This window comes from Saccopteryx bilineata, chromosome 11 (genome assembly GCF_036850765.1).
Source record: "Saccopteryx bilineata isolate mSacBil1 chromosome 11, mSacBil1_pri_phased_curated, whole genome shotgun sequence".
Classification (NCBI taxonomy): domain Eukaryota; kingdom Metazoa; phylum Chordata; class Mammalia; order Chiroptera; family Emballonuridae; genus Saccopteryx; species Saccopteryx bilineata.
Window position 1 is genome coordinate 66,800,110 of NC_089500.1, and position 25,154 is coordinate 66,825,263.

General features: G+C 40.0%; 2 protein-coding genes across 10 annotated transcripts in view; both read left to right on the plus strand.

Annotated features, from left to right (window-relative positions):
• CSDE1 (cold shock domain containing E1) overlaps positions 1 to 14,505 on the plus strand; it is a 39,850-nt gene extending 25,345 nt beyond the window's left edge. For all 9 annotated transcript variants that reach the window (XM_066247636.1, XM_066247629.1, XM_066247635.1 and 6 more), the window contains 10 exons: positions 364 to 504; positions 587 to 751; positions 3,281 to 3,388; positions 3,982 to 4,157; positions 4,744 to 4,856; positions 7,011 to 7,130; positions 9,936 to 10,114; positions 11,828 to 11,991; positions 12,703 to 12,835; positions 13,211 to 14,505. In XM_066247636.1, coding sequence (XP_066103733.1) covers positions 364 to 504; positions 587 to 751; positions 3,281 to 3,388; positions 3,982 to 4,157; positions 4,744 to 4,856; positions 7,011 to 7,130; positions 9,936 to 10,114; positions 11,828 to 11,991; positions 12,703 to 12,835; positions 13,211 to 13,258 — 1,347 coding nt within the window. In that variant the 3' untranslated portion in view covers positions 13,259 to 14,505. The remainder of the gene's footprint in view (positions 1 to 363; positions 505 to 586; positions 752 to 3,280; positions 3,389 to 3,981; positions 4,158 to 4,743; positions 4,857 to 7,010; positions 7,131 to 9,935; positions 10,115 to 11,827; positions 11,992 to 12,702; positions 12,836 to 13,210) is intronic.
• A 116-nt stretch (positions 14,506 to 14,621) lies between these two features.
• On the plus strand, positions 14,622 to 25,154 carry NRAS (NRAS proto-oncogene, GTPase). The gene is made up of 7 exons (XM_066246506.1): positions 14,622 to 14,758; positions 15,240 to 15,367; positions 17,422 to 17,600; positions 20,009 to 20,168; positions 21,123 to 21,246; positions 21,583 to 21,624; positions 21,728 to 25,154. Exons 2-5 carry the CDS (start codon positions 15,257 to 15,259, stop codon positions 21,240 to 21,242), a joined length of 570 nt encoding a protein of 189 aa, XP_066102603.1. The 5' UTR covers positions 14,622 to 14,758; positions 15,240 to 15,256; the 3' UTR covers positions 21,243 to 21,246; positions 21,583 to 21,624; positions 21,728 to 25,154.

The window sequence follows — 25,154 nt, forward strand, 5'->3', positions numbered from 1 at the left end:
AATTTGTTTAACCTCTCTCAGCCTTTATTTCCTCATCTGGTAAAAAAAAACATAATACTACTGAATTCAAAGAATTGAGATTTAAATGGAATACACTGTATACGTATGTTTGCATTCCAGTACAACTTCCTCTAGTGTGTGTCGGCCAAGGAGAGTAGCATCTGGCAAGCCTCAGTTGCTTAGAAGTTTGCTTTACTAAAATTAATGAGTTTGTATTTAAATGGAAAAATTACAATATGGATACAGAATTTGGGTCATTAATACAGAGAATTCCTAATGAATTTAACTTGATTTTGTTTGCATACTTGAATGTTGTTGTTTTGAAAGCTTTCACAGCCAGTGAAAATATCATTTGGGTTTCAGGGTGTAATTGCTGCCATGAGAGATGGTTTTGGATTCATCAAGTGTGTGGACCGGGATGCTCGTATGTTCTTCCACTACAGTGAGATTCTGGATGGGAACCAGCTCCACATTGCAGATGAAGTAGAGTTTACTGTGGTTCCTGTGAGTAGGTTCTGAGAAAAGTAAGGGGCGTTTCTTAATGCTTGCTTTTTCAGTTCAAGTTACTTTTATTTATCATTTCTAGGATATGCTCTCTGCCCAGAGAAATCATGCTATTAGGATTAAAAAACTTCCCAAGGGCACGGTTTCGTTCCATTCCCACTCAGATCATCGCTTTTTGGGCACTGTAGAAAAAGAAGCCACTTTTTCCAATCCTAAAACCACTAGCCCAAACAAAGGCAAGGAAAAGGTAAGTTTTACCTGGTCAGAATGATTTCTGTAGCTCTTTATTTCCTCTTCTGCTTGAAGGCATACACTGTCCACACAAAAATGGAGTGTTATCTCTTTTAGGATTCTCTGTAATATTAACAGTGAAGTAACCTAAATCAAGGTTTTTGAATCTCAGCATTATGGATATTTGAGGCTGGATAATTCTTTGTTGGGGTGGGGCTATTCTGTGCAGTGTGTTCTGTGCAGTTAGCAGCATTTGGCCCTAACCCACTAGAGGCCAGTATCTCTCGTCTCCCCCGGTGTGACAGCCAGGTTTCTCCAGATACTGCCAGACGTCCTAAATAACGCCCTGCTGGGAACTGAGCGCCTAAAATGGTAGTACTTTCTTCCAGGCAATTTTAACTTTTCAAATTTGGATAGATGCAGTTCACATATTTGAACTTTATTTATTGAAAAATCCACTGAAGAGGAAATATAAAGATGTCTAAGAGGGCTTCTGCTGTCAAATAAATAATCTGAGACTTGTATAGAAACAAGTAATTCATATGAATATAAAATGTTGCCATTAAAAGGTCAGTTTTACCCTGATGAAATTCTCAACTGGCAGAATCTGGGATTCAGATTGGCATTGCCATTTAGTAGCTGTATGAAATAAATGAAGAAAGGCATTGCTCACAGAGTACAGGTACAGAGGAGAAAAGGCTAGGGTTTCTTCAGAACTAAGTGACAGGAAGCTGTGTACTTTTTCTCTGGCAGGGATGAGGAGCAGAAATAAGGATGAAAAATCGGAATACAGATTGAAAAGGTTAGACTTGTTCTGTACTCAGAAAAAGAGTTCTGTTGGAAAATGGTTCCAGGTGTGCAGTTCAGGAAGATCATGACAATAGCATGAACCCCACAGAAGAGGGTGGAGAAAGATGAAAGATGGAAGAGGCTTGATAGGAAATTATTTTATAGTTTAGGTAGTCCTTGAACTAGGGACAGATTGTGGTTGTAGACAAGAGAAAGTACATGAGATACTGGAAAGTAATGTAATTTTAGAAATAACTACTTAGGAGCCAGAGGAGCTGGGACAGTATCTAGCTTAATACTAATTACGTAGCTTGGGAAGTCCCTTCACCTCTGAACTTTAAAGTTCAGGTTTTGAACTTTAAAAAATGATTGTGTCCTGTTTTGTTTTAAAAAACCTTCACAGAGCATAGTCCATAGCAGGAATTTCACACGTGGCAGGCAGATGGTGCTATTAATAATAATAAAATTTAGTGGGGCTGCCTGACCAGGCGGTGGTGTAGTGGATAGAATGTCGGACTGGGATGCTGAGGACCCAGGTTCAAGACCCCGAGGTCGCCAGCTTGAGCGCGGGCTCGTCTGGTTTGAGCAAGAGCCCACCAGCTTGAACCCAAGGTCTCTGGCTCGAGCAAGGGGTTACTCAGTCTGCTGAAGGCCCATGGTCAAGGCACATATGAGAAAGCAATCAATGAACAACTAAGGTGTTGCAATGCGCAATGAAAAACTAATGATTGATGCTTCTCATCTCTCCGTTCCTGTCCATCTGTCCTGTCTATCCCTCTCTCTGACTCACTCTCTGTCTCTGTAAAAAATAAATAAAATTAAAATTTAATGGGGCTTAGGTTTAATGGCTTTTAGTTCTTGGGATGCCCGGCTTCCCATGTCTCTGGCAAAACTGGCTTGATCAAGACAGCCTTTGTGTGAGACTTTTCTTGACTTCTAGTTTCTTTTTTAGGCCAGTACTAGGTCCTAGTAAGTTTTTCTGTCATTGAGCTTATCACAGTGTATTACACTTACCTGTTTCCAAATCTGTCTGCTCTACTAGACTGGGCTCTTTGTGAGCAGGGATCGTCTGATCTCTATTTAATATACTTGTTGTATACTGTATTGTCTGATGTTGGCTGGATATTGAGGTTAATGGGTAAAGAGAGGTAGGGCAAAAACGAACGCTGAGATTGTGACGTTGGTTAACTGGCAAAGAGTGGATGCCATTGAAACCAGACCTGAATTAACTGACAGCATCACTCTTCACTGAACCAAAGTCAGAGCCTTGGCATCACTTCTGGTGTCTTATCATGATTTCATTGTTACTGTGAAAACATTGATATCAAATGCTCTGAATGAACTATGCTGGATCCTGTACCAAATAAAATTCTCATGCATTGGTAAATATATTGATTAACATACAAAACACTGAGTGCTCTGTGAGATTCAAAATAGGTGATACAGAATTTCCAGGTTGTTTTCTGACTGGCTATGAGAAGTATGGAATGGGGATGTTACAGATTTTCAGTAAGGTTTGCCTCAACAGCAAAAATTAGGTTAAGACTAAAGAACCTTATAAAAGCAAATTAAGTCAGTTCTGGCTTAAGGCAAGACTGCCTTTTATTTGTGAAAAATCTATTATAGGGAATCCTGGATTAGGAAATTTCTACAGCGGTACTAATTTATTAGCTCAAAGATGGATAAGAACTATAGCTGCTTTTATATTCCTTTTTTGTTCTTGATTCTTTTCATTATATTTTATCTTTTTCTTTAGGAGGCTGAGGATGGTATTATTGCATATGATGACTGTGGGGTGAAATTGACTATTGCTTTTCAAGCCAAGGATGTGGATGGATCTACTTCTCCTCAAATAGGGGATAAGGCAAGATAATTCTGCTTATTTGAGAGAGGAAGGGTCAAAGGCTGGCTTCTTAATCATCACTTCTGCAAACTGGTTTCTTTAAATTTCATCAAGTTTTGCTTAAAATTTTATGTGCTCACAGATTTACTGTATGAAAATCTTTCAGTTTAAAAGTAGCTTATCTAACTAGAACAGTTTAGCAAGCTCTTTATTAAGCACTCTGAGGAGCCAGTATTTAAAAATTAGGTAAGATACGCCTAAATCAATTAGCTTAGGTAAAATTAATGAGAAGAAGGTTAAAACTGCCACTGAAACATTATCAAAATAAAATCACACCAGTGATTTTACACTGCTGGTCATTTTTCTCATACTTAGTATGTCTGGTTTTCTGATAGCTCTCCTTTAGAGAAATTAAGAATTTATAGGAAATACATTCTAGAGAACAAACCTTGATCCTTTGTGAAAAGTGGACTGAGACATAGAAGTGTTAAATGTGGTGAAAATCTATTCTGTTAAAAGTATTTACAAAGGATATTTGGAATGGAAAGCATGGTTTGAGACAGAGGTTGGTATGGAAATGACATGGTATTAATGAGCATCATTATTTTTCACAGGTTGAATTTAGTATTAGTGACAAACAGAGGCCTGGACAGCAGGTTGCAACCTGTGTGCGACTTTTAGGTCGTAATTCTAACTCCAAGAGGCTCTTGGGTTATGTGGCAACTCTGAAGGATAATTTTGGATTTATTGAAACAGCCAATCATGATAAAGAAATCTTTTTTCATTACAGGTGAGGAATGCCTTTTGGGAACTTCGTTCTTTGGTTTTGGAGTCAAAAACATTTCATATTGGGTGGTTATGGATTTTTTAATCCCCAAATTTCATATTGGTGAAATTTGAAGTTAATTATATACCTTTATATTGATAATGTGTGTCCAAAAATTTCATCGGAAGGCCTGTACCTGCATTGAACATTGGATAGGAGCCTTCCTGCTTCAGTGAAAGAATACTGTTTTATATGTTGCTACCAGAGAGTTGTACCCTGATTTGGTGTTATAAGGTAGTATAGTGAGTAAGAGCGTGGGCAGTTCAAGTTTAATTCCAGGCTCTGCCACGTATTACCTATGTAACTTTTATGGAATGAATTAATCCCCTGGTATCTTAGTTTCATATCTAGAAGTTAGGGCTAATGGTAACTCTTCATGGGGTACCATTGAATCTGAAAATTAAATGAGTCAGTACATGTAATGTGCTTAAGACAGAATCTTTCTTAGGTCCGCACGCCATGAATGTTGTTATACAAGAAAGAAGGGCTAATTGTTGCTATTGTTGTTTGTTGTCATTGCTTATTGAAATATAATTTCCTTTCCCCCCAGTGAGTTCTCTGGTGATGTCGATAGCTTGGAACTGGGGGACATGGTCGAATACAGCTTATCCAAAGGCAAAGGCAACAAAGTCAGTGCAGAAAAAGTCAACAAAACACACTCAGGTAATTTATTCGGTCTATATTTTGGGTGAGAGATGAGGGATAATAGGGTGGAAGAGGAAGCAAAAATCCAATTGTTCTAGATCAGTGGTTCTCCAGGTGTGATCCTCAGGTTCAGCAGTATCACCTGCCACTTTTTACACTTGATCTTAGCCAAAAGGCCGAGAAACTAGCACCTGACGCGACTTTTTTAAAATTCAGGTCTTTTGCCTGACCTGTGGTGGCACAGTGGATAAAGCATCAACTTGGAATGCTCAGGTCACCAGTTCAAAACCCCGAGCTTGCCTGGTCAAGGCAGATTCAAGAAGCAAGTACTTCGAGTTGATGCTTACTGCTCCCCGCCCCCACTTTCTTTCTCTCCTCTCTGTAATATCAATGAACAAAATCTTTATAAAAACAAAAACAAAACAGGTTCTTTGACTCTACCCTGGACCTGAAACTGATGGGCAGTCTGCTTTAATCCTTCAGGTAATTCTGATGTACACTGAAGTTGAGAACCACTATTCTAGATATTTTAGGTTACTTGCTTTATTTTCAATTCAGTATCTCTTTTTGAAAAATAACACCCAAGTTATGAATCGCCGTGGGGTTGAAGAAAGGAACATTCCTCGACAACAGTGGTCCCCAACCCCTGGGCCGTGGACCAGTACTGGTCCGCAGAGAAAGAATAAATGACTTACATTATTTCCGTTTTATTTATATTTAAGTCTGAACGATGTTTTATTTTTAAAAAATGACCAAATTCCCTCTGTTACATTCGTCTAAGACTCACTCTTTTTATTTTTTATTTTTTAATTTTTTTTATTTTTCCGAAGCTGGAAACGGAGAGGCAGTCAGACAGACTCCTACATGCGCCCGACCGAGATCCACCCAGCATGCCCACCAGGGGGCGATGCTCTGTTGCAACCAGAGCCATTCTAGCACCTGAGGCAGAGGCCACAGAGCCATCCTCAGCGCCCGGGCCAACTTTGCTCCAGTGGAGCCTCGGCTGCAGGAGGGGAAGAGAGAGACAGAGAGGAAGAAGAGGGGGAGGAGTGGAAAAGCAGATGGGCGCTTCTCCTGTGTGCCCTGGCTGGGAATCGAACCCGGGACTCCTGCACGCTAGGCCGATGCTCTACCACTGAGCCAACTGGCCAGGGCTAAGACTCACTCTTGATGCTTGTCTCGGTCACGTGATACATTTATTCGTCCCACCCTAAAGGCCGGTCCGTGAAAATATTTCCTGACATTAAACCGGTCCGTGGCCCAAAAATTGTTGGGGACCACTGCTGTACAAGATTGTTTTGGAGAAGAATTGATCTAAATGTGAAAAATAATGGAAACTTAAAATCATTGCTATTTAGCATCTCCAACCTTTTAAAGACCTGCAGCTTAAGTTTTGGCTTTTATCTAAACTTCCCAAATAACTCTTTCTCTTGGTGAGACTTGGCGAAATGACAGCCAGGAAAGCTCATTCCAATTCAGTAGGCACAGACAGTGAAGAAACCAGCAAATGCTTGCCGTCATTGAGTTGATTTTTTTATTTTATTTTATTTTTATTCATTTTTTTTTTTTTGAGAGAGGAGAGAGAGAGAGAGGAGAGACAGAGGGAGAGACAGGGGGAAAGAGAGAGAGAGAGGAGAGACGGGGAGAGAAGGGAGGGAGGAGCTGGAAGCATCAACTCCCATATGTGCCTTGACCAGGCAAGCCCAGGGTTTCGAACCGGCGACCTCAGCACTTCCAGGTCGATGCTTTATCCACTGCGCCACCACAGGTCAGGCTGAGTTGATTTTTTTAGTGGAGAATACAGGCAAGTGAGATGATTAAAATACAGTATATATAGTATGTTTAGAAAGAGAGTAATACACGTTATTAAGATTAAATAAATCAGGAAAGTATGTAAGTATTAGGGTTGCCATCTTAGAGACCAGGGAAGGCCTCACTAAAAAGATGAAATTTGGTCACGTTGGAAGAGGTGAGAGAGCAAGACATGTTTTAATGTGAATACAGAACTTGTTAATTCCTTAAATGAACTTGATTTCAGTAGTAGTTTACAAGTAAATAGTAGGCAGGCAGCCAATCTTCTGTTAACATTTGTTCTGATGATTTTTACTTTTTTTTCTGTGCGACAATTTAAATACAATTGTTGAGTGAGGTGAATACACTTTTGTTTTGTAGTGAATGGCATTACTGAAGAAGCTGATCCCACCATCTACTCTGGTAAAGTCATTCGCCCCTTGAGGAGTGTTGATCCAACACAAACTGAGTACCAAGGAATGATTGAGATCGTGGACGAAGGTAAGAGCAGCCCTGTCGGGTTGTTGGAAATTTCCCTTACTGCAGACGAGCACTTTGAAGATTTTTAAATACGGGTCTTGTTGCAGTTGTTTTCCAATGCCTTAAAAACAGAGTTAAGAAAAAGTGACTTTCTTCCCCATGCTTGGTTTTTATTTTTATATTCCTTGAAAATGAGATCAGCATCAGTATTAACAGATTTTCCTAGTATTAGTATTAACAGATTTTCCTAGTATTCATTCAATTCTATAAACACATTTGCTTCCTGTAAAAGTTCACTATATCTGTTCCTTACTAGCTGGGGTTCCATGGGGATTCTACAAATTGTCTCTAGGGCAACATTCCCTGTATTTTTTATTTTCTTCTTCCCATCTTCAATAACTCCCAAAGTTCTGGTGCCGCCCCTCACCACCACCAGCTTTACCACCCAAAAGACCAACTTTATACAGAAAATAAGTTTGCAGTAGAAATGATAGTAGGGAACAATGGATAATTAGTATAGCAAAATAACTAATAATCAGGTTGATGAGAGGGTTTGAAATTTTAACCAAAGATGATAGCTTGGCTCAGAGACAATATCTCTTGTTTCTAGGGGTCAGAGAGAACATAGAGTGGGGAGGAGTAGGTCATTTGACAGAAAGAAATGAATCTTCTATAACATGTTCCTTTACCTCATTAGGCTCTTAGGAATTTCTGCTTTACATAGAACCAGTACCCCACCACATACACTTCCACAGATAGGGGTTAATTTTATAGTAAACCAGTATTTTAAACCAATGCCATGATGACACCATACCTCTAAAAGGGCCTTGGGGTTATGGGCAACTAACTTTAACTCATGAGATACTGCGAACTCACCCTTTTCCCTCCTCTCGGTGCTGCTTTTACTGCCTTTCATATTCCCAACCCATCCATCCACTTACTCGTCAACGCTGGCTATAGGACACAGAGCGAGGATTTTGTGGAAAGGAATTTTTTTGGAATCTGTAAGCCTAGAGCTTTCTGGGACTAGACAGGTCACATTTTACCACTTGGTGGTGAGAACATCTCTTTATTTATTTAGAACTACAACTGTAACAGTATAAGACTATGAGCCTCAGAGTCAGGGAGACCTAGAGCTGAAACCAGCCTTCCACTTCTAGCTGTATAACTTCGGACAGATTACTTAAATCTTTACTAGTTCAGTTTCTTCATCTTAGATGAGGGTAATATCTTCAACCTTAGCGGGTTTTATAAAGATTAAATATAAATCAGTATAAATATTTAATATATGGTAGTTACTGTTAACACCACTATATCAGACCAGCTGTTCCTTATCTTTCCGCATGATTTGATCTACTGGAAGAATCTCAAAGTTGGTGGTTCCTGTATGTTTGAAAAGAAAGCCTCTAGTTACCCCTAAAATCAAGAGAATGGTTAAATGGATTTGCAGTTCTGAAACTTCTGCTTTCAGTTGCCTTTTTTCTCCTTTTCTCTACCTGGATCAGTGGGTTTCCCATCTAGGTGAATTGATAAGCAGCTGTACTCTTTGGCCCAGTTTTTATCCATAGCCGGTACTGATCTCCAGCTAACTTTTTACTCTATGGCAGAGCTCAGCATAGATAGCAGCTTATTTTTACAAGTTGTTTGGTTTTTGTTGTTGTTTTTTTGGTTTTGTTTTTTTTTAACACAGCCAAGACTACTCGTTTACATACAGGGTGGGCAAAAGTAGGTTTCCAGTTGTGAGTACACAAAAACAGAGTTTGTTGATTTACTTATTACTGTATTTTCCATACAAACAACTGTATACCTGCTTTTGTCCACTCTTACTGTCTTTGGTTGCTTTCTGACTATGAGAGCTAAGGGTGAGTAGTTGTGGCAGAGACAGGATGACTTATAAGCCTAAAATATTTACAGCCTAGCTCTTTAAGAAGAAGTGTGCTGAACCTAATTTAGGAGAAAAGGGTCTTTTGGTTTGAGAAAGTCAAAATCAGAACAGTGAAAGGAGGTGGAATAGCAAAGAAATGTATTTTCATTGTCTTTGCCTGTGCCTGGCTTGTTGTTTAATGCCAGTTGGGTGTGGGTCAGAATTTTTTTTTTTAATTATTTTATTTTATTTATTTATTTTTTTACTGAGGGATAGACAGGGACAGACAGACAGGAACGGCGGAGAGAGATGAGAAGTATCAATCATTAGTTTTTCATTGCGCGCTGCAACACCTTAGTTGTTCATTGATTGCTTTCTCATATGTGCCTTGACCGGCGGCCTTCAGCAGACCGAATAGGCTGCTCCCTTGCTGGAGCCAGCGACCTTGGGTTCAAGCTGGTGGGCTTTTGCTCAAACCAGATGAGCCCGCGCTCAAGCTGGCGACCTCGGGGTCTCGAACCTGGGTCCTCTGCATCCCAGTCCGACGCTTTATCCACTGCGCCACCGCCTGGTCAGGCAGAAATATTTTTGACCTGTTGGCCCATATTGTGCACTTGAAAGAATATGGTCCAGTGGGTCATATTAGCAACACATAGTGCTTTTAAAAGCCCAGATATTTCGGTAATAAGATTGTGAGTGATAGTGTTATTTTTAATTTCATAAATGTTATTGAAAACTATTCATTAGCCATTAAGGTAATATTGAGGTACAGCTGCTTTCATTATAGTGTTTAGCATTTAAGATCTCATTGAAAATTTTAAGTAGAATGTCTCAGGTGTAAAAAAAAATATTTTTATGGACTGTAATACATTTTTTAGTAACGTGCAAATTTATTAGAATCATCAGCAGAGGGCTATTGGGAAATACTAGCTTTTAGTCTTTGTACCTTTTTCTTCTTTCAGGGGATATGAAAGGTGAGGTCTATCCATTTGGCATAGTTGGAATGGCCAACAAAGGGGATTGCCTGCAGAAAGGGGAGTGTGTCAAATTTCAATTGTGTGTCCTGGGCCAAAATGCACAAACTATGGCCTACAACATCACACCTCTGCGTAGGGCCACTGTGGAGTGTGTGAAAGATCAGGTAAGTGACAATATCTCTGGAGCTGAATTTGATTCTTTTATGAGTTGGTAACCAAATAGTGACCAAAACCTTATTTTTTCAGCCAAGAATGAATTATCAACATTAGTTTGGGTTTTATTTCTCCCTTTTTTCATTGATTTGAAGGTAGTTCATGAAAACCACATGAATAGGGGGCAAAATGGTGATATTAGCAAAACAAAATAATGAGTGGTATCAATAACATTATATGATTGGGGAAATAAACTTGCAGTGAGATTTCCAGAATAGAAAAACTAGAAGATTTTGTACACTTTAAGGCTCAGAACTACTTTTGTGGACCACAGGAAGAAAGAAAGCATATGGAGCTGTGTATGTAAAATAAGTTAGAGCAGACAAAACTATTCCTGGTACTGAGATCTCAAGAAAATCAATTCCTTGTGAGTCCTCAGGACAGTTTTAAATATACTCTGAATAAACTCTTGTATGGCTGTTTTGTTTGATTTTGCTTTTGTTTTTTAGTGAGAGCAAGAGAGAGGGAGAGAGAGGAAGGGAAAGAGATGAGAAGCATCAACTCATGGTTGCATCATTAGTTCATTGATTGCTTCTCATATGTGCCCTGATCGGCATGCTGTAGCTGAGCCAATGACCCCTTGCTCAAGCCAGTGATCATGGATAGGATCATGTTAGTGGTCCCACGCTCAAGCCAGTGACCTCGGGGTCTTAATGCTGGCACCTCCGCCACTCCACCTTCTCAAGTCAGGCTGTATGGCTACTTTTTATAATGCCATAACCCAGCTTAATCCAGAATGGAGCAAAAGAACGCACGTTTATGTAACAGCTCCCTAATGATTTTATGTAATTCAAAAGTTCAGCTCATATAATACAGTGTGTCCATAAAATCATGGTGTACTTTTGACCAGTCACAGGAAAGCAACAAAAAACGATAGAAATGTGAAGTCTGCACCAAATAAAAGGAAAACCCTCCCAGTTTCATACCTATTCAGTGCAGTTTGATGTGGGCTCACACACAGATTTTTTAGGGCTCCTTAGGTAGCTATCCCGAATAGCCTCTACAGACTCGTCACTGACTGATGGCCTACCAGAACGGGGTTTCTCCACCAAACTGCCGGTTTCCTTCAACTGCTGATCCCACCGAGTAATGTTATTCCTATCTGGTGGCGCTTCGTTATAAACGTGCTGATATTCAAGTTGCACTTTGGTCATGGATTCGAATTTAGCGAGCCACAGAACACACTGAACTTTCCTCTTTATCGACCACATCTGGACTGGCATGGCTGTGGGCTGCTCTGCTGTGTACACGGTGTTACGTCATCATCTGCGCATGTGCACATGCTGCCACATCATTCTACAGAAACTGGGAGGATTTTCCTTTTATTTGGTGCAGATTTCACATTTCTGTCATCTTTTGTTGCTTTCCTGTGACCGGTCAAAAGTGCACCATGACTTTACGGACACACTGTATATATGAAGGCATAGTAACCTTTCTTCATTTGCTTAGGCCAGGCTATGATAGTCATGGTAGTGACTTCAAAAGATGTATTTCTTTCCTGGCAGGTTTTGCAGGCTCATAATGCTGTTATGTTCTAGTGCAGGCAGCTGGACTAGAGCATCAGCATTAATACCATGTTTTATAAACCCCTTCTAGTCAGGGTCACATGTTGTGCTTCATTCAGAGTGAGGTGCCCTACATATGTATTTATTTTTTAATTTCAGTTTGGCTTCATTAACTATGAAGTAGGAGATAGCAAGAAGCTCTTTTTCCATGTGAAAGAAGTTCAGGATGGCATTGAGCTACAGGCTGGAGATGAGGTGGAATTCTCAGTGATTCTTAATCAGCGCACTGGCAAGTGCAGTGCTTGTAATGTTTGGCGAGTCTGGTGAGTTTTTGTTGTTGGATTAGCAGTCTCCCTGGCCGTCTCGGTTTGGGATCTCTGCTTTGTCATGTTTCTTCACCTTCCATCTCTGCATTTTTATCCTTTCTGCCACTTTCTGGTTATTTCATGAAATTTCCTTTTCCTCTGGTCTGCATTGTGTAAACTTTTAGTCTCATATATCTAGCCCAGTGGAATATTAATTGGACACTTGTTATATAATAGATCTTAAACAAAAAAGATGATGTAGTTTTTGTTCTTAAAGGATTCTGCTTAGCTCTTTTTTTTTTCTTTCATTAAGCCATTTCTAGATTATATGGTGCTTAAAAGTATTTATTTGTTTTAATAACATTTGTCATGTGAGGAGCTGGGAGTCTCTGGAAATAATGTCTTTATGTTTAGCTCTTGTAAGGTTTTTCTCATCCACCACCTTGTTTTATGTGTCTATGGAACTTGTCTTTCTGGTTGCAGACCAGTCTAGGGATGACCCTCACCCAATTGATTCTCCTAGCTCCAATGTAGTAATAAACCTTGAGTTGGGAATAAAAACATAAACTTGTTTGTCCTGTCTTGCAAGGTAGCTGGCTATGTAAGGCAAGAGTCCTCCCCTCATTAAAACTGAGTCATTGGGGTAGTTAGGTGGAAGACACACTCCTTCAAGCAATTGCTTTCTTCCCACCAAGTGTTGCTGCTTCTCACTTCTTGACTTTTTTTCAGCGAGGGCCCCAAGGCTGTTGCAGCTCCACGACCTGATAGGTTGGTCAATCGCTTAAAGAACAGCTCCCTGGATGATGCCAGTGCTCCTCGCCTAATGGTTCTTCGTCAGCCAAGGGGACCAGATAACTCAATGGTAGGAGGTCATACAAGGTTGTAGGGGTTATGGGTGGGGAAACTGCCAGACCAACATAATACTTGAGGTCCTATTTCCACATATCTCATAGAGCTTAAGGAACATCAGTATTGCATATAAATAGGGCTCCCTACTCACTGGTTCAGCACCCAGCATAATGGTTGCTAAACGTTAAGCCCATTTCTTAGTGTTCCTGATCCTTAAAACATAGTTTTAGATAATTGCTCAGGAGAGGTTACTATAGATTCCTCTGGGAAAGAATTGGTAGTGGTTAAGATGATTAAAAGTAATGCGTTTGTAGTCCATTTTGAAATTGTGAATATGCTGTGATTGTCATACATTCAAGCCATTAACTGCAACTTTATTTTTTCACAGGGATTTGGTACAGAAAGAAAGATCCGTCAGGCTGGTGTCATTGACTAACCACATCCACAAAGCACATCATTAATTCATTATGATCAAGTTGGGGAGATTCTGGTGAAGGGTTCTGAATATCTCCCTATTCATCCCTCCCCAAAATCTGGAATACTTACTCTCTTGAGCTATTACACCAGTTTTAACACCTTCCTCGTGTTATGTTTAAAAAAAAAATAAATAAATTTAAGAAAACCATTTTAAAATTATGCACAGTTGCAGCCTGGAAAACTTAAGGTGGCGCCTTGTAGTATCAATTTTAGGAGCTTTATTTGGTGCATTTAAGGCAACTGGTAATTGCAAAATCCACTTGCCCATGTAAGTGAAAAATAGACTGTTACCTTGTTGGCCCTATGAAATTCTGCACTTGATATTTAGTATATATTCTACCTTCATTACTTTTGGCAAGATATCCTGCCTTAGCACTCAGTTACATTATTTTCCTTTTCTTTCCTCTTCATTATGCTTTAATTCTGAGGACCATATGAGGGTAGACTCTTAAAAATTACAAAAATTTGTATAAGCAAAGCATTTCCTGAAGTTGATGGCCAAATGTTAAAATGTTGTTTTTCATATCATTTATAATCGAGTCACAGTCCACTTAACAAAGTTTGGTTAGATTTCAATGAAAATTATCTTCCAGAGTAGTTATTTTTTTTCCCCTGGGATGGGGTGGGGGTGGGGGGATAAATTTACTACAATTAGTATGTATGGTGCAGAATTTCATGCAAATGAGGTGTGCCAGCAGTGTGGTAATTTAAACATATTTAAACAAAAAGACAAATGCACAAACTTGCTGCTGCTTAGATCACTGCAGCTTCTAGGACCCAGTTTCTTTTACTGATTTAAAACAAAACAAAAAAAATAATAATAAAAAAGTTGTGCCTGAAATGAATCTTGTTTTTTTTATAAGCCTGGTTCCTGTGTCCTGTAAAATACAGGCACGTGACCGTTGGTATAGCTTCTGTTCAACTTTATATCACAGGAATGGATTGGTCTCATTTCTTGGCCCTCATCTTGAATTGGCCACATAGAGGACCCCTGGCCAGTGGACTGAAGGCTTTGTCTAAGATGACATGGGTCAGCTCAGGGGATGGGGGAGGGCGCTTTTATCTTCCCCTTTGTCGTTTGAGGTTTTGATCTCTGGGTAGAGGCCATTTATCTTTGTAAACACAAAACATTTTTGCTTTCTCCACTTTTCTGTTAATGGCGAAAGAATGGAAGCGAATAAAGTTTTACTGATTTTTGAGACACCAGCACTAGCGCTTTCATTATTGAAACGTCCTGAATGGGAGGGGCCGGTGTGGGTGCGGCCTGCTGATTGACTAGTGTCGGAGCCCACGTGGCCAGGGCGGGGACAGGGCGCCCCAGGCGCCGACTGATTACGTAGCGGGCGGGGCCGGAAGTGCCGCTCCCTGGTGGGGGCTGTTCATGGCGGTTCCGGGGTCTCCAACATTTTTCCTGGTGGTGATTCTAGATCTGTTCGCAGTGGGGGCGCTGGAGCTTGAGGTAAGGCTCTGGCGTGCGTAGCATTGGGCTTTGGAACAGACGCGTCTGGTTGTTGCCAAGAATGGAGCGGAATGTGCGACCTAGAGACAAAGGCCCTGGGCGGGGGCCCTTGGTTTTGAGTCCTACGGTAGAAATTTTTGGAGACAGGCGGGGGAATATGAAGAGGGATCGGCCTGGAGGCAGTGCCCCCGAGCTGAGAAGCCTTGCGGGAGGAGCAGAAAGAGGGGGTTTTCTTTACCTTAGGTCAAGGGTGGGGCCCAAGGAGTTGAAAATAGATGAGGGTGGGGGTAACTACAAGATTTATTCAGAATTCTGAGACCCACGGTAACTTTTTGCATTCCTGAATCACTTTGAAAACCAAGTGGAGAGTCACGTGTATGGAACCGATACATTTCTAACTGGTTTTAGTTACTATTACAGAAAGCTTTGAAGTACTGTAGGGGTGGCTCGCCAGTTAACCCTAATTGGTGCTTTCCCACAGGTTCTTGCTGGTGTGAAATGACTGAGTACAAACTGGTGGTGGTTGGAGCAGGTGGTGTTGGGAAAAGCGCGCTGACAATCCAACTAATCCAGAACCACTTTGTAGATGAATATGATCCCACCATAGAGGTGAGGCCCAGTGGTAGTCCACTGACCCTGCTTCTTTCGGTTTACCTTTACCCATACCCTCTAGCTATTCTTTAACTAAAAGAATAATCAGGAGAGAAATTGGACATTTATTTTGGGTACTGTGTTCAGTAACCCAATAAATAAAGCTTTTCGTGTTTATGGAGAAGAATTCATTTTTTAAGTTTTCAAAACTTACAAACTCAGTGTTGAACTCGCTTAATTTCTTTATGTATGACAGCTCTAGTTTTAAAAAAACACAGGCTATACATAGAGTGACTGTATGAATAATATAGCAGGATATAGATAAAGGATTCAGAGATAGAATATTCTGTAATTTTAATTTCTTAATTCTTTGAATCAGCCGAGACTGGGTTGGAAGAAAAAGAACATGAAATTTTCCAAGACTGGGTTGGAGGAGGAAGAGCATGAGATTTTGAGTCACTGTGCCTAGGATTTCAGTCCCTGTTTGCAGTTGGTTTAGTTATGTGATATTGAGCAAATCAAATTCTCTGAACTTCAGTGAATCACAAAAACCTTTAAATAAAAGGCCTTGTAATTTTATTCAATATAGGAATGTGTAACTCTAGAGATTATTTTATTTTAATCTACTCTGTGGTCTTCCTATCCCCCAGCCACTGAATGTTTAATGGAAGCTAACTCTAGCCATTAAAAAATTATCCACTAGTTCCTTGCAAAAATATTTTAGACTTAACAGCTTTAGTATTAATAGAACCTTTTAAATATTTTTCAGTTTTAATTATTGCAGGGTAATTTACATACAGTAAACTATATAAGTGTTATATTTACAGCTCAGTGACTTTTTAAATTTGTATATACTTAATAATAACCGCTAGTCAGATTAAAAATACACACTATTTCCTATGCCCCAGAGAGTTCTCAAATGCCCTTTCCAGTCAGTAACTCCCTTACCCTGCCAGGAAATAACTACTTCTCTGACTTCTGTTAATCATAAAACGGTTTGACTGAAACCTATCTTGATCATTTTCATTTTGCTCATCTCCTCAGCAGAGTCACTTACCATATTTTATGCTCTAAGAAGTTTTGGTGATGTGAATTCTGTATTAATTTGAAAGTATGGTCCAACAATGAAGTAAGTTACAGTGGATCTAACCGGCTGGGGAAACTAAGTTGAATTCTGTTTCTGGAGCCAGATCTTTTACTAAGTATAATGAGGTTATTTCATTTCCCTTGACTTCCCAGAACATAAGTATTAAAATACAAGTAGAGAGCCTGACCTGTGGTGGCGCAGTGGATAAAGCATCAACCTGCAATGCTGAGGTCGCCAGTTCAAAATCCGGCACTTGTCTAGTTAAGGCACATAAGGGAGTTGATGCTTCCTGCTCCTCACCCCTTCTCTCTCTCTCTAAAAACATGAGTAAATAAAATCTAAAAAAAAAAATACAAGTAAAAATTTTGCCTTTGAGCCAAATTGAAAGTATTTTTATATATGACCTATTCATCTGTCTTCCTGGAGAATTAATTATATCTGTACCTTGTTTGTAACCTTTAGGAAATTGAGGAATATTTCTCAGAGGTACAATCTGTCATGATGAGAAGAAATACTTTGGTATTATGACTTTGTCTGAAATAAAAAGTATTTGTGTTTAGTCATAAACAGAAGTGACCCTGTAACTGAAGCCAGATTATAATTGATTGGAGATATGTTTAGAATTTTCAGTGTACAGGAAACAAATAAGAAAAGTTCAGTTTATACCTTAATAAATAAAATACACTGTGATTAATCTCTAGTCAAACCACATTAGAGCTGCCTTTTGAATTACCACATTTTTTCATCTTTTCCAGGAGCAGAATGTTCACATTTTCCTTTCTGCAGGCATGTAGGAATTGGCGCTTTTTTTCCTAGGAAGACATTACATTAAGTACTTTCTGTTTGTGATGACATACTAGCAGTTTGAGGGACAAACCAGAGACAGAGGTGAACTTGGGTAGGAGCTTATTTAACGTTGGCAATAGCGTTGCATTCCCTGTGGTGTTTAATAAAAGTGTCATCTCCCTTTCGCCCCGCCCCCTAGGATTCTTACCGAAAACAGGTTGTTATAGATGGTGAAACCTGCCTGTTGGACATACTGGATACAGCTGGACAAGAGGAGTATAGTGCCATGAGAGACCAATACATGAGGACAGGCGAAGGCTTCCTCTGTGTATTTGCCATCAATAATAGCAAGTCATTTGCAGATATTAACCTCTACAGGTACTAGGAGCATTATTTGTTCCGAAAGGATGATCTTTAAATGTGTTCTGAAGCTTTGTTGGGGGATTAGGCTGCCACTTTTTAAATTGTGAGAAGAGTTGCTTTTAGGTTGTTTGACATTGAGAATGTGGGGTTAATGCTGGAATTTATATAATAAACTATGACTAGACCATGTTATAGTATATCGATGAAGCTTGCTTATAGGAGTGATTCAGAACTAGAGGTGTTTTTAGATCATAAAGGAATTTCAGAGAGGAAAGCATCTGAGAGACATCCTTCAGTAAGTAACAGAGATGATGATAGGAAAACCAATGGGGAGCAGATAAAGAGGAGAGCCGGACAAAAGGCTGTAAAGACAATCTCTGTAAAGTTTCAAAGCTCGATTGGACCAAAAAAAAGAAAGAACAACATTCTGATTTTATAGAATCAGAAATAGGTAGAGTTCAGAAGGTGGTTTACTAAGCTTTTGGACAAAAAATCCAGGGCTCCTTTTCTTAGCTCCATGTTCTTTAAGCAGTATAATGGAACGGTTAAGAATACAGATGTTTAGCTGGACCAGGTGGTAGCACCATGGATAGAGCGTCGGACTGGGATGCAAAGGACCCAGGTTCGAAACCCTGAGGTAGCCAGCTTGAGTGCAGGGTCGCTGGCTTGAGCATGGGATCATAGACATGACCCGTGGTCACTGGCTTGAAGGCCAAGGTTGCTGGCTTAAGCCCAAGGTTGCTGGCTTGAGCAAGGGGTCACTTGCTCTGCTGCAGCCCCCCACCTCACCTCCCATCAAGGCACATATGAGAAAGCAATCAATGAACAACTAAGGAGACTAGGGAGTCACAACAAAGAATTGATGCCTCTTATCTCTCTCCCTTCCTTCCTGTCTATCCCTATCTGTGCCTCGGTTTTCTTATCTAATACAGAGATTGTAGTACCTACCAAGAGTTGTGAAAATTGAACAAATTAATATGTAAATCACTCAGAGCAGTGCCTAGCATGGAGCAGGGCCTATGCAAGTGTTCTGTCTACAGCCTTGAGTCATGGCTTATACCCCATCCATGTGAAGAAGTCTCACAGAAACAAACTAATTTGGTTTTTTGGGTTTTTTTGTTGTTTTTGTTTTGTTTTTTTCTCTCCCAAACCGACTCTACTTTCCACTTCCTCTGGGAATAATAGCAGTACTTAATAATATGCCTAGCAGTTGGCAAGCACTTGATATTTGCTAAATTTCTAGAAGTCATTTTTCTTTTTTTTTTTTTTAAGGTTAATGTGAGATTTATTTATTTATTTTTTTTTATTTATTCATTTTTAGAGAGGAGAGAGAGAGGGAGAGAGAGAGGAGAGAGAGAGACAGAGAGAAGGGGGGAGGAGCTGGAAGCATCAACTCCCATATGTGCCTTGACCAGGCAAGCCCAGGGTTTTGAACCGGCGACCTCAGCATTTCCAGGTCGATGCTTTATCCACTGCGCCACCACAGGTCAGGCGTCATTTTTCTTTTGAGGCTGTCATATTCCTTAACATAGGCTACTGCCATCACCCCCAGTTGTGATGCATTTCAGGTCCATGGCTGTGTGTGTGATCCCAGGGTAGAGCCTAAGGCGGTATTGTGCAGTGTGTGGTCATTTCAATTAATTAAAATGAAATAAAATTGAAAAATTAGTTCCTTGGCCAGCTGAGCCACTGACTTTTTCAGTGTTCAGTAGCTACATGTGACTAGTAGATTCAGTTGGACATCACAGATATAGAACATAGCCATCATTGTGAGAAGTTCTGTTGGACAGTGTTGGTTAAGAGAACCCAGAGCAGTAATTGCCAGACTCCTCTGTGGTATGTCTTAAGTGTCACTAAAGGGAGTGCTGTCAGTGGGGCAAATCTAATGATTTCAGATCATTTAGATTACCTTTAATAAGAGCAGTTCCGGTGTTTTCCATCTTATATCTTAGACTCCCAGTATAATTTCATTTGAAGGCAATGTTTGGACACTACCCATCTAGAGAAGTGGATAGACTATCTTCCATTAAATACCATCGCTGTCAAGGGAACCTCAAAAAGTTATTTAGAGGCCGTGAACTTTACATTTTGTACTTTGGACCTTAATCTAGAGTGTGACTCAGTTGCTAATTAAACCCAGAGCCAAGCTCTTTGGAGAATCAAGGAGCCTAACAAAGACATGTGTCAAGGTAGACTCTCCATAGATTTCCACTGGAAGATGCACTGGTACCTGGCTTCCCTGTGGCTGCTGAATCAAGTCTAAACCAGTCTCAGTATGCAAAGTCTTTTATAAGTAGTAAGGGAGAAAGTGAAACTCACTTGTAGAAGCTAATCAGGCTAGATAAAATTTGCAAGATTTCTTTTTGCCCTGGCTGTTTATTCCTTTCAAATAGCTTATTCTTATAACATATTCCCTTTTTCAGGGAACAGATTAAACGAGTAAAGGACTCAGATGATGTACCGATGGTGCTAGTAGGAAATAAATGTGATTTGCCAACAAGGACAGTTGACACAAAACAAGCCCACGAGCTGGCCAAGAGTTATGGGATTCCATTCATTGAAACCTCAGCCAAGACCAGACAGGTATAGTCCAGCTTCCGGCATCTGGCAAGGGTTTGTTTAAAGCAGAAAAGTCTGATTGATGGACTCTTTGCTATAGTGTTCTTTTTTTTTTTTTTTTTTTTTTTTTTTTTTTTGTATTTTTCTGAAGCTGGAAACGGGGAGAGACAGTCAGACAGACTCCTGCATGCGCCCAATCAGGATCCACCCGGCTCGCCCACCAGGGGCGACGCTCTGCCCACCAGGGGGCGATGCTCTGCCCTTCCGGGGCATTGCTCTGCCGTGACCAGAGCCACTCTAGTGCCTGGGGCAGAGGCCAAGGAGCCATCCCCAGCGCCCGGGCCATCTTTGCTCCAGTGGAGCCTCGGCTACGGGAGGGGAAGAGAGAGACAGAGAGGAAGGAGGGGTTGGGGGTGGAGAAGCAAATGGGCGCTTCTCCTATGTGCCCTGGCCGGGAATCGAACCCAGGTTCCCCGCACGCCAGGCCGACACTCTACCGCTGAGCCAACCGGCCAGGGCCAATAGTGTTCTATTTTAAACTTCAGTTTAAACACCAAGTGAAATTGTTAATATTCTGGTGTGGCATTTTTACTCCCATATTAATATGCACAAATATTACTAAAATGAAGTTCCTTGATTAAAGATACTTGTAAGCATTAGTCTTTTCTCCATTAACACCAGTCACTGTTTACAGTTTAATTTCTTCTAAATGAAATCTTTAAATCTGATAGTTCCTGTATGTCCCATGTTACCAATTTTCCTTTGCTTGCATGTTATTTTTATAAAATGTTCCCTTTGTCTATCAGCCCGTTAATGTGATTCCATAGGAATGCTAAATGTAATGTCCTCATTCAAAACCACCCTATTTTATCAGCTAGTGATTTAATAATGAGAATTCTAAATCCATACAAAGACATGAGAGAGAGCTTATGACATGGATTGTGTCTGTTAGGCTTCCTTTGTCATTTTCTTCTCTAGGGTGTTGAAGATGCCTTTTACACACTGGTAAGAGAAATACGTCAGTACCGAATGAAAAAACTCAACAGCAGTGATGATGGGACTCAAGGTTGCATGGGGTTGCCTTGTGTGGTGATGTAACAAGGTGAGCCTGTGATCTCTTGACATAATTATAAATCGGGCAATTTGGAGGAGTGTTGCTATTATTCTTTTTTTGTATGTTATTTACCTGAGAATTTCTTCTGACTTACAGCTGCAAAATGTGTCTGTGATGGTGCCCTTCCCAAGATTACTGAAGTCTAAACTATTTTAAAAACATTTAATTATTTTACAGACACTGTTACATTTTTTATAATATTAGAAGTTAGAAGACTTTGTTAAGTGTATGAATACCATACATTCTTGGCACTGACTAGGAGTTTGAAGAATCGGTACATCAAAACTAGGTGATGATGATATGGTGTGTCTTCTTTTCTTATAGATACTTTTAAAATTCTAGCATCAGAAAAGAGCCACTGTCAAGGTAAGGCAAGTTTGAAAGTGAATGGCTTATTCATGTTGATTTCTTCACCTGTGTTTCTTACTTTCTCCGGTGACACTTACACACACGTTCCATCTCATTGCAGCTGCACTGACACCCTGGTCCTGACTTCCCTGGAGGAGAAAGTATTCCTGTTGCTATCTTTAGTCCCACAAAGACACTCCTGCTACTCCCCAGCTCTCAGTAGATCAGTAAGATACTCTCTATTTGAGAAGTTCTCAGAATAACTACCTCCCCACTTGGTTGTCTGACCAGAGAAATGAACCTCTTGTTACTCCCCAATGCTTTCCCACCCTGGGTACTCCCCAATCGCGCCTCCGCCACCCCTGGTTTTTCATCTGAGAAGCAATCTATGCCCTGAAACAGAGAACCAAACTGTAGACATGAAATTTTCTAGAAAACAATGTCTCGAGCTCTTAACATAGCAACTGCTGGTGATTTTTTTTCTTATTATTATTGGTTGAACTTGGAACTATATTGGGTTTTGGAGAACTGTCATACATTACTGTTTGGCTGAGAATATAGTTCATGTTGGTGATTGGTTGATTTGTAATGTTATGGGCCATATTCTATAAACTGGCATCAATACAAAGGTGAAAGCAGGCTTTTGAGTCTATCCTTAGTCTTCTCAGCTTTCATGCAATTAAATCTGACTTTCACAATGAAGTGCCTTTTTCCTACACGTGGTTTATAAACGTCCTTATAATACCACAGTGGCATGGAGGTCTCAAAAACAATTATACATGAAAATGAATGTCTGAGATAAGCCTATCACCTGTCTGCCTTTGAGGGAAAGATAAACCTATTTGATAGCTGATGCCATTTCTTACATGTATGAAGTTGGCTTTCTTGAGACCTGTTTCTAGGTTCTCCCAAGAGAAAGATGAAACTGGAAACAATTATAAATAATTTCACTTAATTTTTTACCACTTTTCTTTTTTTTGTAGGTTACTACCTATGAAATAAATGTATGTTATTTGTTTCTTCTAGCTTACTGATAATCTAATATTCAGTGAACTTCCATCCGTATTTAAATTTCGGTTATATCAGAAAGCACTACATTTGCAGGTGTGCAAAATTGTACAAATTTGATAGTTTTTTTAATGTTGTGATTAATGATTTTCGAGTCTCCAATATAATCTATTAGCAGGCACATTCTCAGTACAGATCATGGTATCTTAAGGATGTATGTAATCACCCTCAGTCGCCTTCTCACCCCGCCCCCTGCCTCTCACCCACAGCAACTGCAGTGTGATTATTTCAGTTGAGTGAAGCATGGTGCTAAACGGACCAGGGTCACCGTTTCAAAGCTTGAGCGAGCCAGTTAGCATCTCAGAGGGAGAAATCTTCCACTTTTGTTCATTGCACCGGTCACCCGCCGGTAGTTTTGCCCAATGTCTGCTGTTCCTCCCACAAGGAAAGACGAGGTCAGTTAACACAGGTCCTTTGCCATAACTGGAAGAGTGTGGTATCCCTAGGGAGGGCCCGCTTAGCAGTCTTTATACGTAAAGTAGCTAGACTTTTTTTTTAAGCCACATGGAAACTAAATAAAGCCAATGTTTTTTCTCACGTTTTTGAGAATGCTCAGATGAAAACTTCTTTAATGTTCTTTGAAGGGTTTAAAACAAGATGTTGATTAATTAGCCAGTGCCGGCGAGAGATAAAAGCTGGCCGGTTTGTTCAGAACAAGAAGCCGCCTTTGGATGGAATTGCGGTGTGAGAAGGGAATGGAAAACAAGATGAATTGCAGTTATGAGGATTCGGAGACCTGGCTTTTCCATTTGCAAATAATATCCTGGTAATTCTGATGAAAAATAGACTTCCATACCTTTTGATAAAAGCCTAATTCCAAAATGGCCACTCTCTGTTCTGGTCTTTTAATATGTAAATACTGACTGATGCCCTCCGACTTCTAATATGAATTTTCACTTATTAAACAAGCTCCACATTGCCTTGAAATGAATTCAGCAGAGGGGAAGAGAGCTGTATGGTGTCCAGAGCCTAGGAAACCCAGCTGTGCTCACAGCACTGCCCACACCTGGGAGCGGAAACTGCGACCTTGTTCCCGCTGCAGACATGCTGCCCTGTAGTTTTCTTGAAGCTGGCCTGAGGCTTGTTGCTTCAGTTGTCATTGTTGTCATTGTCTTCCTCCTTCTCTTGTCTATGACTGACAGTATGATTCTTTTTCTCATGTCAAATTAGGGGAAAAGAAAACTGACTTGTGTCTCTTGCCCCCATAGCCCGTGTATGTACGTTCCTTAGCGTTTCCTCAAGTGTGTTGGAAGCACAGAAGTATCTAAATGGGCCCAAAATTCAGACTTGAACGTGTTCTTTTAATAGCTTCTTAAGAAGTTACATTTCGGTGTGAATTTTGGCACAATCGAGTGACAAAGTTACAGTTAAATGTTGAATAGCTTCAGTTAGTGTGGTATAAAATGTGGTGTTTAGAATATGTTTGTAATGACTGAAAACAATTCTAGTTTACCTCAAAATCTGCAAGTCTCTTTTCCCAAGTTAAGTGCCTGGCCAGCTGTCATAAACTACACATTACTTTGTGTGTTTGTTTTTTAAAGGTTGCATGTTCAAGAGTGAAAACACATGTTCTGTGTAAAAGGCTACCATGCCTAATCTGTTAAGTGCTGTATTTCCTCCAGCACCTTACTACAGAATGTTACTTGGTGACACAATGTCGTACTTACTATCGATATAATCTTCACTTCAGGAGTGTAATGGGTAGACTGATTCTCAATAGGTATTTTAGCAGGCCCCACGGTTAGTGTTCAGCATCCTTGAAACTGCTGTGAATTTTTTGTCTTGACTTGAAAGCAAGAATAGAGAAACACTTTAAAGAGATACTTTGTTTGTCTCCCATTCCGGAATTGGTGAGCATAGATAGTCCCAGTTGGCTTTCCACTTGCAGTTATGAACTCTTAAGCTGGCAGCTACAACCAAGAACCAAAAAATGGTGCACTCTGCCTCTTGTAATTCCTCTCCACTAAATTACAAGAAGCAAGGATAATTAATTCGGGAAAATGTTTTGTTTGGGTGGTGTCCATAAACAGGGACTGTAACTCTTATACATTATTTTTCCTCTTTGCTGTTTCTTTAAGCAATCCAGTGTGCCACATAATTGTTTTAAGGTGTTTCCTGTAAGAATTGTTTTGAAAGTGTACTTGTTATGTGAGTAGTTGTAGGTGTATTTCAAGTATAACTGGTGATTGTTAAAAGCCTGAGTACTGACCCAAGAAGCAATTGTATGAACTCTACTCTGGCAGGAGGGGATGATCTAAGGGATGTTGTATGACTTATATTTCTGTGCCATCAAATATAGGTAAAATGACTGACTGTGCAATTCTGCTGTTGAAATGGGAACTATTGGCCTCCTTGGCCCTAAATGAAAGGGCTGATATTTTAAGTTGCCTATTTTATTGTAAATTAATTCATCCTAATTTTTTAAAATTTGGTTGAATGTTTTTCTTTTTAAATGTTTAAAAAATAAAAACTGGAACTTC

What these genes read in the sequence shown, in the direction of transcription:
- NRAS (XM_066246506.1), top strand. Translation starts at nt 15,257, where the DNA reads ATGACTGAGTACAAACTGGTGGTGGTTGGAGCAGGTGGTGTTGGGAAA. An exon ending in GCAGATATTAACCTCTACAG is followed by an intron (nt 17,601 to 20,008) that starts GTACTAGGAGCA and finishes TCCCTTTTTCAG; the next exon opens with GGAACAGATTAAACGAGTAA. An exon ending in CCTCAGCCAAGACCAGACAG is followed by an intron (nt 20,169 to 21,122) that starts GTATAGTCCAGC and finishes TTTCTTCTCTAG; the next exon opens with GGTGTTGAAGATGCCTTTTA.